The sequence below is a fragment of the Chiloscyllium punctatum genome, chromosome 8 (genome assembly GCF_047496795.1).
Source record: "Chiloscyllium punctatum isolate Juve2018m chromosome 8, sChiPun1.3, whole genome shotgun sequence".
Classification (NCBI taxonomy): domain Eukaryota; kingdom Metazoa; phylum Chordata; class Chondrichthyes; order Orectolobiformes; family Hemiscylliidae; genus Chiloscyllium; species Chiloscyllium punctatum.
The window spans coordinates 94,228,851-94,246,423 of record NC_092746.1 but is presented as its reverse complement, the minus strand read 5'-3'; the positions used below and the strand labels follow the sequence as shown (position 1 = coordinate 94,246,423).

Here is a 17,573-nt window from a genome sequence, read left to right as displayed (position 1 = left end):
GCACAAACAACCCCACCACCCTATGACCAACTACTTCAACACCCCCTCCCACTCCCCCAAGGACATCCAAGTCCTGAGCCTCCTCCACTGCCAAATCCAAGCCACACGACAACTGGAGGAAGAACACCTTATCTTCCGCCTTGGGATCTTTTAACCATACGGCATCAACATCGACTTCACTAGTTTCCAAATCTCCCCTACCCCCACCTCATCCCAGAGCCAACCCACCAATACAGCACTGCCCTCTTGACCTGTCTTCTTTCTCATGTATCCGCTCCACCCTCCCCATTGACCTATCACCGTCACCCCCCCACCTGCATCCACTTATCCCCTTCCCAGCTACCTTACCCCAGCCCCACCCCTACTCTCCTAGTTATCTCTCAGCCCCACACACCCCCACCTGCATCCACCTCTTGTCTTCCCAGCTGCAACCCCAACTCTCGGAGCCCCCTTCCCCCTCCACATTCCTACTGAATGGCTTATGCCTGAAACGTCGAATCTCCTGCTCCTTGGATGCTGTCTGACCTGCTGTACTTTTCCATCGCCACACTTTCCGACTCTAACTTCACCCTGAGCACCTTACAGTGTACATCAGTCTCTACAAAGATGTCAGAGCTTTATCAAGCTAAGATATCAATTTTACAAAACAGTTCATGCACTCTTGGCACCATTGCCTGCTTGTAGTTGTTTTGCTTGGATGTTGATATTTTCATTACCTTTACAGATTGCAGTAGTTTGATTCTAATATTATGTCAATGAGCATTAAGCTTAACGTTAACTGTTTATTTTTACATGTAAGTTGTTTATTAATGTTGTCTCCTTATTTTATCATCAAAGTTGTTTCTCATGTCAGTCGGTTGCCAAAAACTAAATCATTATTTTGTAGATTTATCCTTTATGCACTCCATGTGCTCCAACTAGGTTTTGGCTTTAAAAATATCAGCAGTTTTAGTCTAAAGAATGCATCACCAATTAATCTCTTTAAGATTGTGGTTTGAGCTCTTTCTGATGTAACAATTTGCTAAATTATTTCATGCAAAGAGAGCATTTATTTATATGATACATTTAGCAATAATCATTCGCCATTTCTTCCAGTTAAAAATGATGAAAGTTGAATTGCTACAGCAGTACAATCATGTGACAGAGAATTCAGATGTCATACAGTGTCATTTAAAAACACTTGACCACTAAAGTGCCTTCATTGTTTATGTTTCATATGTAGGAGGGTTTGAAATTTCACAAAAGTTAACAAAACTGAACAACCAACTTCGACAGCAAGATCCACAATATCAATGACTCATACTGCAACAACAGGAATTCTTAACTATTTCATTAATTGTTACCAGATTAAAATACCATAGAAATAGGCAACACTTCATCAAGAATTTTTCAGTAGGCCATGTCTGCAGTGACAATGGTCTGAATCTATTGAAACACTGACTAAAATTAATAAAAGCTTTTATCATTTGTCTTGCAGAACATTATGCATCATTTAAAAATGTATAGTATAAATTGTTTGAATTTAATCTATAATGAAATTGGGCCTAGAAACCCACTCTTATCTAAACATATTGCATATTGGTTTAAGGCACAATCCCACTCTCTTTCTAAAATTTCTTTTAAATAAGATAAATGGATTATGTTTATATTGACTTTGATCTTTGGCACCTAAAGACCACAGGGAGGCTTTGTTCAGAGTAAATGTGTTCACTGGTTTATAAAAGAAGCAACAATTCAAGACATTAAAATAGGGTTTGGGTTAGGGTTAGAATTGTATTAGGGTTAGAGTTTACTGACACCCTGTCAGTTAAAGAACTATACAATAAAATATAAAACAGAAAGTGCTGTGGGAACACTTTTTGAGTCCAATATGATTCTAATATGCCCTACCTGCCAATGTAGTTAACTCAGCCACATTAGGGAGATTTAAACAATCCTTGGATAAGGACACGGATGATGACGGGATCGCGTAATGGGACGACCTGAGAATAATTCACAGGTCGGCGCAACATCGAGGGCCAAAGGGCCTGTTCTGAGCTGTATTGTTCTATGTTGGATGTTCTTCAAAACCAAATGAAAGGAATATGCAACTTGCTACCATCTACAAGTTTTGAAGATAATCTTTTTGATAGTTGCCCAGTTTTGCTCCAAAAACATGCTAATATATTTTATTTTATGTCTGCCTTGTACACATTTTATTACAGAAACTTGAGACTTGGTGTTTTTGCCCATTTGTGTCAGAAGGTTATTTTAAGTCAAGGGACCTCCTCACATATATACATTTCAAAATAAGTGGAAACGGTCAACTGGTGGTTCCATTCTGTATTTCCATAAGGAAATCAGAAGGGATAAATATCTTCTGATACAGATACACAAAGTCCCACAAAATGCTGTCAACAAAAACTTCTGATTCTCGAAGTCCTAGGTTACTACAGAGTCTGGGGGAGAAGGCATAATCTCAGAGTAATGGGTTGCCAATCAAAGGCAAAGCTAAGGAGAGATTTCTTCTCTTGAGGTAAATGAATCTGTGGAATTCTTTACCATGGAAGGCTGTATAGATTAGGTCAATCAGTACATTCAAGACTGAAATGGATGGATATTTAGCCAGTAAGGGAGTCAAGGGTTATAGGGGAAAAGCAAGAAAAGGCTTCCAGGAAGCCTTTGACAAGGTGCCACACAGGAAGCTACTGAGTAAGATAAGGGCCCATGGTGTTACATGCAAGGTGCCGGCATGGATCGATGCCTGATTATCTGGCAGAAAGCAGAGAGTGGGGATAAAAGGGATGGCAGCTGGTGACAAGTGGAGTTCCACAATGTTCAGTGTTGGAGCCACAACTTTTCACTTTAACAATCTAGATGAAGGAACTGAGGACATTCTGGCTATGTTTGCAGATGACACAAAGATAGGTAGAGGGACAGGTTGCATTGAGGAAATGGGGAGGCTGCAGAAGGACTTAGACAGGATAGGAGAGTAGGCAAAGAAGTGGCAGATGGAGTACAACATGAGAAAATGTGAGGTCATGCATGTTGGTAGGAAGAATAGAGACAAAGACTATTTTCTAAATAGGAAGAAAATTCAGAAGTCTGAAGTGCAAAGAAACTTGTGAGTTCTAGTCCAGGATTCTCTCAAGGCAAACTTGCAGGTTGACTCAGTAGTTATGAAGGCAAATGCAATGATGGCATTTATTTCAAGAGGACTTGAATATAAAAACAGGGATGTATTTCTGAGGCTCTGTAAGGCTCTGTTTAGGCCACATTTGGAGTATTGTGCACAGTTTTGTACCTCATACCTCAGGAAGGATGTACTGGCCCTGGAACATGTTCAGAGGAGGTTCATCAGAATGGTCCCAAGAATGAAAAGTTTAGCAAATGAGGAATTTTGAGGATTCTGGGTCTATAATCAATGGAATTTAGAAGGATGAGGGGGAATCTAATTGAAACTTACAGAAGATTGGATGGCCTGGACAAAGTAGATGTTGGGAAAATGTAGGAGAGACAAGGACCTGAGGGCACAGAGATAAGGAGAAACTTCTTCAGCAAGAGAGTGGTGAATCAATGGAATTCATTGCCACAGAAGGCTGTGGAGGCCAGGTCATTGAGTATATTGAAGACTGAAATAGATTGGTTATTGATTGTAAAGGGGATCCAGGGAGAAAGAGTTGAGAAATTAGTAGCCATGTTTAGATTACTTACAGCATGGAAACAGGCCCTTCAGCCCAACAAGTCCACACCAACCCTCCAAAGAACAACCCACCCAGAAACATTCCCCTAACACTGTGGGGCAATTGAGCATGGCCAATTCACCTAACCTGCACATCTTTTTTGGATTGTGGGAGGAAACCAGAGCACCCGGAGGAAATCTGCACAGACACAGGGAGAGTGTGCAAACTCCACACAGACAGTGGCCTGAGGCGGGAATTGAACTCAGGTCTCTGGTGCTATGAGGCAGCAGTGCTTACCACTATGCTACCATGCCGTGATTGAATGGTGAAGCATACTCAATGGCCTGAATGGCCTATCAATCTTCCCACCTCTTCTGATCTATATCTACAGAGAAGCGTACTGTTAACACTGACTGTTAACATATCAGTGTTTTCATTAGATTCTCGGAGTGTTCAATTCTATGCTAGAACCTACAGTAAATACACCTGTAATGGTTTAGAAATAATTCCTGTCCTTATGTATAATTTTTTTTTTGGAAACTTATAATTTCAGTTTCTCCAACTGAAAAGCAGGATTGGTCTTCTACCATGACAAGCTTCTCCCCACACCCTCATTTCCTATCCACTCATTCAATTTAACATACAGCTCTGTCATTACTTACACAATGGTGCAGGATCACTGGCTTCTACTGTGCAGCACAATTAAACCATGGCAGAATTTTCTTATAGAAGGCCTGTCAGTCAAAAAGATCAAATTCTTTTCAAAATATTAATAATTGCTGCAACAAGTGTGTGAAATTATTGCAAAAGATTTGACCAATAGTGGCTGTTATTTTGATCCCTTCTGCCAAACTCTGATTCTGGATAACTAGGTTCATCACTATGCTCTGCATCCCAGCTTCTCATGACCCTAAAACACCAATGGTGTGTTTCCTTCTCTTGTGTCTAGCTTGGGTTCAATCAGCTACATCTGTGCAAATTCATCCCATTTTTAATAAAAACAACATGAAAGAAATGTGTGAGGAAAGCTGGGTTAGGGTACATGCACTGTCATTGGATTTTCCAGCTCCATTAATACCTGGCCCTCCCAACAGCTGTCTTACCTTGTAAATGTCTTTGAACTCTTCTTTAACAGCAAAAAAAAGATGGATGTTATTGTCCGCAAGCTTTTGTGCCAACTGAGAAATGGATGGATGATCCTATAAATAAAAAACATTTTGGAAGTTGCAGAATAGCAAAGGAAAGGAAATACAAGTTGCACAACAATATCAGTGGCTTTGAAAAATTGCAACGTGATCATATCAGGTCATTTCCGCATCTATATAACATCTTTATTTTTACAATTAACTTTCAACAGTAATCTGTGATATTGATTTCACGCCTACCGACAGCATGGGGCAGACACACCTCCAATATGTCATTGGCAGGGTTGCCGATTTTATTTAAGTGTGTTCCGAGAATGCAATAGTTATCACATCCTGTTTGATTACATGACATTCAAACGTGTGACATTTGATCTTGTGACATTTACTACAAGACAATAGTCTAGTGGGTAGAGGAATTATGGTCACCACATTCCTGTACTGCCGTGAGACCTGATTAGGTATCAGTGTGCAACAAAAGTTCCTTCAGTTATGCCTTCATCCTCCTGACTGAATGGGAGGATTGTTGAACAAATGTTAGGTTCCTTCTTCAAACCATAACTGTTCAGGAAATGTGTAAAACAATTGTAAAAACAACTTTGGTGGACTAGACATCCGGATGGCTGAAATTCTTCTCTCCTGACAGGTCAACTCTTAAATAGTCAATGGTCCTGGTGTGTGCAGTTATCTGCATTTTCTAAGTGCACGTGTTCTTTCAGGAGTTACGTAGTCCAGTGTGTGCCAGGATAGTCACCTTCCAGTAGAACAAGAAGGGTCTTCTAGTATAGATAGGGTGATATTTACTGCATCTCTGCAACTGTTCACAGGTTACAACAGGAGGTTCTACATTATACAAGGGCTGTTGGGAAGACCTAGCCTTATGCCTGACTCTCAAGAGATCCTAGCTTTCTCCTGAAGTCTTCATTACATTGTCATAATGGGTGGCACTTACTGCATCCAGGCAAGTATTGGTTCTTCTAAACCCTTTCAGATGCACAACAGTTAAGAAGAGGTCATAGAAATCACTTTTAAAAAAACTTGAAAGGTCCCATTGAGGCATGGAACCATCGTCCTTAATAACCAGGAGAAGCTAGTTACATTAAATCAGAATGGCAATAACTTGGCCATTAAGAAAGGGTTGTGCCTTAGTCACAGCACCATATGAATGACACAAGTGGGGAACAAAAAAAAAAGAAGCATATCCTGCAGTCTGGGATTGTCCTGCCTTATGGGGCAATCATATCCACAAAGTTCTGTAGGCCAAGAATCCACCTGTCTCCCCAGTGTCAAAACCCATGGCAGAAGCTCAGGACCCTGAGAAAATGTCACCCATGAATCAAAGAACAGACAACAATGATTTTCTGTACCCAGAAATTTAATTAACTCAACTGGACTTGCCACATAAACACAGAGGCTACAAGAGCAGGTCAGAGGCTAGGAATACCACAGCGAGTAACTCACCTCCTGACTCCCTAAAGCCTGTCCACCATCTACAAGACACAAGTCAGGAGTGTGATGGAATACTCCCCACTTGCCTGGATGAGTGCAGCCCCAACAACACTCAAGAAGCTTGACACCATTCGGGACAAAGCAGTCCAGTTGACTGGTACCACATCCATAAGCACCCACTCTTTCCACCATTGCCACTCAGTAGCAGCAGTGGGTACTATCTACAATACGCTCTGCAGAAATTCACCAAAGATTCTTCAACTGCACCATTCAATCCCATGAACACTTCCATCCATTAGCACTAGGGTAGCAGATACATGAGAATACTACCACCTGCAAGTTCCTCTCCAAGCCACTCATCGTCCTGACTTGGAACTATATCATTGTCCTTTCACTGGCACTGTGTTAACTTCCTGGAATTCCCTCCTTATGGGCATTTGGGTCTACCTATAGCACAGTGACTGCAGCAGCTCACCACCACCTTTTCAACAGCAACTAGAGACAGGCAAGAAATGCCAGCCAGCCAGTGATATCCACGTCCCATGTTTGAATTTTTAAAAATTCTTAATACACATGGGTGGCCTGAAATAAAAACTGCATTACTAGAAATGTACTGGAGATTATACCTAAGTAAGCTAACATCCCGAAATATATCACGTTTTCATTCCTTGTTGCCAGGTCAATATCCACAGTTTTCTTCCTAACAATATTATAGAACCACCACAAGTGATTCAAGGAGATGTAGTCTACCAGATCTCAGGGCATCAACTGGTAGTAATGCATGTGAGGTAGCCAGAATTACCATATCACAAAGACCAACAATAACACTAAATCATTGATCAATTGCTGTGTTGGGTCTAATGTCCAGCGCAATTAGTAGGACAAGACAAACAATCAATCCTAACTATTTTCAAGCCAAGGTCTTAGAAGACAATGGAAAATGCTTTGAATTATGTAAACCCCAAATAACACCTTTTTAATATAGATTCTCAAGAAGCATAAATAAATACTTTTCATCTTAAAATAGCTGTAACATCTATCGATATGTTTTTATGTTGAATTTAATAAGTTAAAAAGCAAGCTTACATGATGATGATTCAATGTATATACACCTTGACTATCAATGTGGCATTTACCATCATTGGGCAACAAACCGCTCCCTTGACCATCTCTAGCAAAATGGAGTCCTGTATTAGTGTAATAGACAAGCATTTTTGTGACAGACCTCCAACCAGTTGTATCCTGTAAGGTAAAGCAGATTTAAATAAATTAAAGGTAAATATAGACTTAGTTCAAAGAACAGCTTTACTTGGCGAAATGACGAAAAGAGGAAGGATATAGAGATAAACTTGAAAAGTTGATTTCAGAGATATAAGCTTTAGAGAAAGGTCTTCCACATACTATTTACATTACAATATTATAGGAAGATGGCAATGTATGTACAAATATCTGCAGACAGGTTTAGCGCACTAAACTAAGGGGTCAGATATAATTAAAAGAATGTTATGATGCTCCCAATTAATGTTATTATTGGACAAATCAGATCCCAGATTGAAACCTGTTTTGATACTTTTCTTTATTGGAAGAGGTGGCCCCTCACTGAAGCACAACCATGAAATTTTGCAGGTTTAGTTCCATAAACCAAACTCGACATATAACCCAATTCTAAACATTTAGAAGCACGCAGTAAAACACAATCCCATTAACCCCAAAAGAAGTCCTTTACAGTAGTGAGACCAGAGTGAATTGCCTTCTGTTTTATATTTATAAGGCTTTACTTAATTACCTTTCTTAAGAATCCAACAGCATCTTACTACAGTCTTCATGCAAATGAGCTTAGACTTTCTCAGCTTCAAACAACTCCTGTAGCATTTTGACCAAATGCTTTTTGTCTGGAACCTTTGAACTAAATTTCATACACTAAGGTGAGCCTTTCTTAATAGTCCTAATAATATCCCCCATGGAGGTCATGAAGAGCACCAAATATCTTGGAGTACAGCTGGCGGAGAATTTCACTTGGATCTTCAACGCCAGCTCCATAACCGAGAAAGCCCAACAGAATCTCTACTTTCTGTGCAGGCTGGGGAAAGTCCATCTCCGAAACCCCATCCTCTCCAACTTCGGCAGAGGGTTCATTGAGAGTACCATGAGCTGCTGCATCACTGTCTCGATTCGCAAGATTCTACAACGGATAGTGAGGAGAGCTGAAAGTATCATCGGGGTCTCTCTTTCCTCCATTACAGACATTTACACCACACGCTGCATCCAAAAGGCTAGGAGCATTGTAGAAGACCCCACACACCCCTCAATCAAGCTCTTCTCCCTCCTGCATCTGGCAGAAGATACTGGAGCATTCAATCTCTCACGGCCAGACTGTGCAACAGTTTCTTCCCCCAAGTCATCAAGCTCCTTAACACAGTATGATCAGACTCTTTCCCATCTGAGATTCTTTGTACAATTTTGAGTTGCTGCTAGAAAAATGTGTATTATTTATCATTCTTCTATTACACTGTAACTTGGGTGTTTGCACTTTTTATGTACGTTAAGCCATGCACGAAGTGTTGCCCAGGTAGCACCCTTGGTGCTGGAGGAACGCTGTCTCATTTTTACTGTATCAGTTGTATACAGTAGAAATGACAAATAAAAAGCTACTCTACTCTACTCTACCTTCCACAGGAGTAATTGTTTTATGTATCCAGCTTCACCTAAGACTTCTGCCAAACTACCAAACTGAAACCCAAAAAGCTTTTGTCCTAAGCTATGACTGTTTCCCCAAAGCACCCCCAAAATTCCAAAATCTTCTGTCCGAAAGCTTAAACACGACAATGTTTACTTTCTTGTTGAGTAACATTCAGTAATAGTTATAGAGCTAACCTTTATCATTTTTAAGACTCAGGTTTTGCTGTGGCTTATTTCTAAACACAATTGCTATAACATTGTTGTTCAAGTAAAGCTTTGACAGCCTCAGGATCAGGGCCAAATGAGATCAACACTCAATGAGAATAATTCCAACACGCAGAACAGCTGGTGCACACCACAGATGTTGGATCAAGAGGTCATTTAGAGACCTTGATCCACCCATCACTGTTTCAAAACTCCAGTTGAACTTAAGGATTTTGAGAAAACACACAGCCATCACCTTCCTCAGCTTCTTGGGAACATTCCTTAAGACAGCTGTCACCGAGCACCTTTAACACTGCTTCAAGCACATTAATTCTCTCAAATCAACATCAATCAAGTGGGAACTTGCTTCAAATGTCAGAATAAATCCCTATGCAGTTTCAATAAAATGATTGCCGACTTACTCTCCTGCTGAATATCAAAAAGGTTTTGATAATGAATACAAAATACCACTTCCCAGAATGACATCCTCAATAATCTGATTCATTGTTAATACAGCAAGATCTTTCCTAACACTATAGGAAACTTGAATGTTTATTTTTGACTCATTTCTTCTGGTGTTAACAACATCAAAATGGGGTCACTCATCTTATAGTCCAATTAAGACCAGAGACATGACCAGGAATATGTTAAATGGGTGCTATAATTGGTAGGCGAAAGTGAGGACTGAGAATGCTGGAGATCAGAGTCAAGATTAGTGGTGCTAGAAAAACACAGCAGGTTAGCAGGAAAATCGACGCTTTGGGCAAAAGCTCTTCTTCAGGAATGAGGCAGGGCTTTTGCCCGAAGCACGATTTTCCTGCTTCTTGGATGCTGCCTGACCTGCTATGCTTTTTGATTGTTAATTGTAGTCTAACTTGATTCCTGATGAAGGGCTTATGCCCTGAAATGTCAATTCTCCTGACCTGCTGTGCTTTCCCAGCACCAAACTCTCAACTCTAACTTGACTCATGATCTGATGACTGTGTCACATGATCCTGCCCCATTAGTTACCTGATGAAGAAGCAGCGCTCCGAAAGCTAGTGCTTTCAAATAAACCTGTTAGACCTTAACCTGGTGTTGTGTGATTTTCTCATGACGTGAAGGTGTCGGTGTTGGACTGGGGTGGACAAAGTCAGAAATCACATGACACTGGGCTATAGTCCAACAGGTTTATTTGAAATCACAAGCTTTTAGGGTGTTGTCCCTTTGTAGTGTGGACTACATCTGATGAAGGAGCTACACTCCATAAGCTTGTGATTTCAAATAAACCTGCTGGATTATAACCTGTTGTCATGTGATTTCCAACTTGATTCAGACAATAGACTCATTATAGCACAGAGATCAATGCTCTGTGAAGCCCCAATTGTTATTTTCAGAATTTCTGTTCATCATTCATAGTCAAGAATGACCACAACTTCATATAGAATTCACTGAGTTAAATTTCAACTGTGATGTGTTCAAAAATAGCTAACCAGTCCAATTTGGCCACAGTGTGATATGCTGCATGTTGGATACACATTGTTTGTACAGAAGAGTTTCTGGCAGCTCTGGACTCATAAAGCTTACATTTCCTGCTGGCCAATGGGAATTTGTTCAGATTCTAAGAGATAGCTGATGAGACCGTAACACACAGAGGAATCTTATGCAAGGTTTTGCCATGTAGCAGGGGAGAAGTTCAATGCTTCAGTGAAACCTACAGGATGCCCCTGAAGTGTTTTTTTTGTGTCTCCATGTGAACATTTGTCTTAAGTAAGTCCACCATTGGAAAGTTTTCCTGGCAAATGCTCAACAGTCATCTGGCACCATGTGCTTAAAGCTCCTCTGCAAAATCGGGGACTGAGACACATCAGAACTATCTGTAAACCATGAAATGGCTGAAGCCTTGTCTAGTGCAAGCGTCATGCAGCTCCACCAGTAAGTGTTACAAGCATATTATGTTTAATCATTTTGTCAGCTTGAATGGGAAGAATTGAGGATGCCTGGTTTATGCATTTAAAAAACATCAATGAAAAGTTGTCGGAGAATAGCGCTTTATCAGGCATTTCTTGGTAGTAACAAGCCTTGTGGTAACTGCTTGTGTACTGGAGGGCCTCTGTCTGTCAGGCTGAAAGGTCTGCTTCGGATATTGTTTGGTGATCAGCTTGCTACCTAGCTGAGCGCTCCTGTATGCTACCTGACACACTGATCTAACTGCTTTTGTGTGAGAAGTCTCTGAAAGAATGATATGTATTGCAAGATAGTCAACATTTCCAGTGTTTTGCTTCTATAACACTGATTGTCATCTTTGGTGGGAAGTGGTTGGCTGCTGTACCAAACACACTGTGAACAATTTCACAGGTAATGGAGCAAAAGGACTCCAGGAGCCTGATCAAGATCAGATTAGGATCTTTTCTTGGGCAGATGGAGTAATAGTCATAGAGATGTACAGCATGGAAACAGATCCTTTGGTCCAACCTGTCCATGCCGACCAGATATCCCAACACAATCTAGTCCCACCTGCCAGCATCTGGCCCATATCCATCCAAACCTTTCTTATTCATATACCCATCCAAATGCCTTTTAAATGTAGCAATTGTACCAGCCTCCACCACTTCCTCTGGCAGCTCATTCCATACACGTACCACCTTCTGTGTGAAAAAGTTGCCCCTTAGGTCTCTTTTATATTTTTCCCCTCTCACCCTAAACCTATGCCCTCTAGTTCTGGACTCACCGACATAGGTATATAATTCCAGTTCTGCTACTCCAAGCCTCTCTCCTTGAAGAATCACAGACCTGTAACTTTGATAAAAGCAAAAAAAAAATGCACTTGCTGGAAATCTGAAACAAGAGCAGAAATTGCTGGAGAAACTCAGCAGGTCTGGCAGCAGCTGTGGAGAGAAAGCAGAGTCAATCCAGGTTCAGTGACCCTTCTTTAGAATTTCTGTAACGTTAACTCTGCTTTTTCTTCACAGATGCTGCCAGAGCTGCTGAGGTTCTGAAGTGATTTCTGCTCTTGTTCCTGTAACTTTGCTGCTTGGTAAGGATGTCATATAGTGGGCGTCTCTGGGCCAATAGGCTGCGACTCTGCAATTTGCAGACATGATATTAGTAATGTCATTGCCTCAAACTCATGGACACGCATTCACTGTGGGCAAAAAATGGTCACCTCGTAAACACCACAGATACATGCTGGCATCTTGACCTACGCAGCAAGTGTGTTCCTCTGGTAACACAAAACTCCCCACCCACTCACCTACACAGTAACAGGAGATCAGATAGCACACTCTCTCGGCACATGTAGTCAGCAGCAATCACCACAGGTTACAAGATCTCAGTGGGTGCACCCCTCTGTGCATGGGCGATCAAACAGTGCACTTTATGTATCCCCCAAGTGAAATTCAACCCCATTTGTGCAGCAGAGCTCTGTACTTTCAACAAACCTTTTCCACATTTAAACTTGACTTCATTTACTTTGCTATCAAATTTGCAACTGAATATTGGGCATTCCTCAGTGAATCAGGCTTATTGGCTCCTATTAACATAAGTTAGCTAACCTTGCTAATTTATCTTTTTCAGCTGCACAGTTAATGATATTACAGGTTGAGTTGTTTGGTACATTTCTGATATTAATTATCATGATGCTATTATAGTTAGTTCTCGTCTGCCCAGTGCAGTTTTTCTTGGTGTTGTTACAGGGTTCGGGTGCTAAGCCAGTATTTGTTGCCCACTCCCAGGTTCCCTTGAGCTAAGTGATGTGCTGGGCTATTTCAGTGGGCAGTTAAGAGTCACTCACAATTCTGTGGGTCAGATCTAGCACAGACAGAGGAAAGACAACACTAGTCCTCCTTAAAGGCTCTAAGCGAACCAAATGATTTTGTATGACAAGGTGGAGGATTAATCTAGCTGTATTATCACTAGACTATTAATCCAGAGACACAGGTCAGGTTTGGTCTTGTCCCACAAGGACAGGTGGTGAAGTTCTAAACCAATAAAAATCTGGAATTAAGATTTAGGAATCAATTAATAATTCCGTAATTAATAATTAAGGAATTAAACTATTGCTGATAGTCAGGAAAAACCCATCTGGTTCAGGAAACTGCCATCCTTACCTGGCCTGACCTAGATGTGACTCCAGACCTACCGCAATGTGGTTGACTCTTAGCTGCCCTCTGGGTGATAAATACTGGTCTAGGCAGCAATGCCCACATTCCATGACTGAATAGTAAAAAAAAACAATAGTTCCATTGTCACCGTTGCTAAATTCAGCTTTCAAACTGCTTCAGCCTCAAACTTCCTAGTCCAGTGACATTCCCCATGGTGATTGATTTGACCGATTAGTCCTACTGTACGACATATCACTGGCATTCAGTCTGTGATTAAAGTCATAGACTGTGCTCTCATGATTTCCAAATTGAGATTTCAGCTTCTGGCTGAAACACACAGATCACGGATTGCTTTCTATTGCAATTTTTCATCAGGAGGGCAAAGCTGAATGCAAGACTCTGCCGAAAATTGAAGCTTATTTGAAAAGAGGTACAGGGATACACAATTATTAGAAAGAAGAGGTTCTTGCTGTGCTGAGAAAGAAAGCTTCTATGCCTGCAAGGTGAAGATATTCAGAATTATATTCAGCTAAAGGTGGGAATGGCAGCTCCTATGCTGCCTTAGTACATGGAAATGAAATGCTGGCTGAATGGGATGAAAATAGTTAGTCTGTCGTGGTTGACTAGTACAGACTCAATGGGCCGAAGGGTCTTTTCCTGAGATAATAGAAACACCTACATTTAGGTTAAAGAGGCATTGATATTTAAACTTTGAAGTATTTCCACTCACCCCACAGACCACAGCCTGCATTATAGCATCAGCACCATCTTCTGAAGAATTCTGACTTGCAGTGAAAGTCTGACTGTTGAGGAGTGTATTGAATCTAGCCCCATCAGAGGTCAGTGATAGAACGTTCTTGAAACTGAATTGACTTCTACAGATTTCTCCAGCTGTACAAGAATTTTTCTGCAAGATACCAAGCCCTAAAAGAAAACACATTCACTGATAAATAAATGTTACTTGAGCCAAGATTAGTAAAGTAGAGAAGACTAATTTTTAAAAAGGATGCAATGAAAAATGTTGTTCAGATAGTCATAGAATCCTGCAGCACAGAAACAGGCCCTTTGGCCCAAACTGGTCTATGCCAACCAAAATGTCCGTCCATTTTCCTGCACTTGACCCATATCCTTTCAAACCTTTTCTGTCCATATATATGTCCAAATGCCTTTTAAATGTTGCTAATGTATCCACCTCAAATACTTCTGCTGGCAGCTCATTCCATATGCATACCACCTTCTGTGTAAAAAAGTTGCCCCTCAGGTTCTCTATTATTGTTTCCCCTCTAACCTTAAACTGATGCCCTCTAGTTCCCCCACCTGGGAAAAAGACTAAGTGCATTCACCCCATCCATGCCTCTCAGGATCTTACACACTTCTACAAGATCCCCCCTCAGTCTCCTCAGCTCTGAAGGTAAAAAGCTTGATCAGGTTTACAATAAATTCAGGGCTGTGACATGAAACTTATTTTACCAAAGTCAACTTTTCTGAGGGGGAGAAAGCTGTCTAGTCTTATCTTACAATTCTTATGCTGTCTATTGTGGTGTTTTATACAACTTCAAGGATCCAGATCATGAAAGAAAGGTTTAAGGCTTTCATTACCAATCCTGAAATCAGTAGTTGTCTTCTGCAATTTTCTCTCCAGCTCAATTCCTAGCCTTTTCATGTTTTCTAAGTCATCCTGCTGAGAAAGGGAGGGGTCCACAAGGTAGTAAAGATCAATGGGATAGTCTTCAGCTCTCTGAAACTGCAGTGAGAAGGTTTGAGGCTCACCTGAAAAGTCACAAAAAATTTTCATGTTATGAAATCACAAATATGAAATATACAAGAGCTATCTACAAGATGCACTGCAGCAACTCACCAAGACTTCTTTGATTGTACCTTTCCCCATGACTTCTATCATCTAGAAAGACAAAAGCAGCAAATGCATGGGAACACCTCCCACTGCGAGTTCCCTCTAAGCCACACACCATTCTGATTTTAACTGTAGCACGGTTCCTTTGATGTTAATCAGTTAACATCCTGAAAGACCTTTTTTAACAGCACTGGGGGAATGTGTTTATTGCAAACATTTCAGAGGTTCAACAAAACCTGTACCTTCCCAAGAGCAATTAGGGATGGGTAATAAACACTGACTATGCACATATCCTTCATGCAAAAGAAAAAATTTACAAGATCATTAATGCTGAGAGACTCCTTAATGAGATAGTAATCCAGCGGAAATCAGCAAGTAAACATGTGAATTCAAAGGCAGTGTGTTCCGAATGCAATTCAATTGGTCAACCTACCAGGCTTGAAGCAAAACACAATTTATTTTTACACTATAGTTAAAATATGGACAAAATAAGAATTTAATAAAAGCTTCCCTGTAACTCTATTGAAATAATTAACAGGAATATATATATGTTACCTACTGTTGATTAGCTGTTCAAATATGGTAACATCCCATAAACACACCCTTGGCAAACACAAACTCAGTCAAATAGATTGTCTCACATGCATCGTTTCTCCTGTCCAGGAAGAAAGAAGACCAATAGAAAATACTGAGAGAAAGAGAGATGAAGAAAACTCAAGAGCTTCACTGTAGCTACTGAAAGTTAAAATAAATTTGTGATTCCGTGGGAGCTTGATTCCACCTCTTTAAAAATAAACCCATGGCCTCACAAGAACAGACCTTTGTCACCTCTTAAAGCCATAGTATTGTCTCACTAAGAATGAAAGGGTGTTTTGCACTATCTGGTTGTCTTCCCTCGGTATTCTAAGATAGGTAAGAGCAGTCTTTTCTTGGTGGAAGGAATCCTGCTGAAAGCCCACTGTGCAGTGTTGAGGTTTCATTATGCAAAAAGCGAGCAATACTGAAGTTATCATTGTTACGCATTAATTATTGGCAAGTAAGTCAGTCTATACATTAGTAAATCAAGTCCATTTCATGTCTTTGACAACTGTGAAATGGGGCAGGATAGGGCTGGTGTTCAAAATTCAAAGTTTATTTAATTTTTTCATAATGTCTATTTAATGCAGGATAAAATGGAACATTGAAAAGGTCATGTGACCTGTTCTAACACCTGCCCAACAGGGTTGGTTTTTAAAGTTTGAAAATGGGAAGAGAAGTTTGGTTTAGTGGGAACAAGGTGCAACTGTTCATACCTGTAGACAATAGTAAGAGCAATATATTATAATATAAGATTCATTATAATCTTCATGAATTGGTGATTCAAGTTAGAAGAGAATACTTGCAGTATGGATACAGGCCATTTGGCCCAACAAGTCCACACTGACCCTTAGAAGAGTATCCCACCCAAACCCATTCCCCATTACTCTACATTTACCCCTGACGACTGCACCTAACCTACACATCCCTGAACACTATGGGCAATTTAGCATAACCAATTCATTCAAAGTGCACATCTTTGGATTGTAGAAGGAAACCGGCGTACATGGAAGTAACCCACGCAGACACGTGGAGAATGTGCAAACTCCACACATACAGTCTCCCGAGGCTGGAATCTAATCTGGGTCCCTGGTGCTGTGAGGCAGCAGTGCTAACCACTTAGCCACCGTACTGCCCAAAAGTTGGCAAAAGAAAGCCGAGAAGATGAATTCACAGCCTATGGTATAGATCAATCCATTCTGACGCCACCAAGGGGACAGATTATTTTAGATCTGGTAATGTTTAATGAGACAGGATTGATTAATGACCTCAGAGTAAAGGATCTTCTCAGTCAAACTGATCTTAACATGGTAGAATTTCAATTTTAGTTACATGGTGAGAAACATGAGTCTGAAATTAGTGTCTCAAACATAAACGAAGGCAATGATATGTGTTTGAAGTTACAGTTGACTCAAATGAAATGGAACTTAAACATTGCTTAAAGATGACAAGTAAGTGAAACTTTTCAACTTGCACTGAACTGAGCTATAGCTGAATAAAGGGACACTATTTAATACAGCATGACAAGAGGATGCTGATTGAGTTGACCCTCATTGGCATGGAGATTTAGCAAGAACAATTACCCATTAAGTTTAATTCTCAGCCAGGTGGGCAGATTCTGATTGGCCACAGTATTAACACAAGGATGTCGCAGAGGCTAGCTGTCTCCATGACAATCTTTCTGGAAAAGGTGCAATATTTGTACAAGTTCCTTTTGACCACATAAAAAGGGTCCTGTACATTTTTATAGAGTCATAGAGATGTAAAGCACTGAGCTTAAATGATTACTGGTGTAATTATTAGTGCAGACCAGATTACAGAATTATAGAATGTAGAATGGGAAAATCGGGTACAGGGAAGGTGATAGAAAAGTAGGGGAGATATTTAAGGAGATATTTTCTAATGCTGAACTAATGTATGGAGAAAA

At 40.5% G+C, this 17,573-nt stretch overlaps 1 protein-coding gene across 1 annotated transcript in view; it reads right to left on the bottom strand.

Annotated features, from left to right (window-relative positions):
• Positions 1 to 17,573, bottom strand: part of LOC140480767 (integrin beta-1-like) — a 108,491-nt gene that overhangs the window by 52,799 nt on the left and 38,119 nt on the right. The window contains exons 5-8 of the mRNA XM_072576109.1: positions 14,818 to 14,988; positions 13,949 to 14,142; positions 7,340 to 7,495; positions 4,766 to 4,861 (exon numbers count right to left, since the gene is read on the bottom strand). Of these exons, the coding sequence (XP_072432210.1) occupies positions 4,766 to 4,861; positions 7,340 to 7,495; positions 13,949 to 14,142; positions 14,818 to 14,988 (617 nt within the window). The remainder of the gene's footprint in view (positions 1 to 4,765; positions 4,862 to 7,339; positions 7,496 to 13,948; positions 14,143 to 14,817; positions 14,989 to 17,573) is intronic.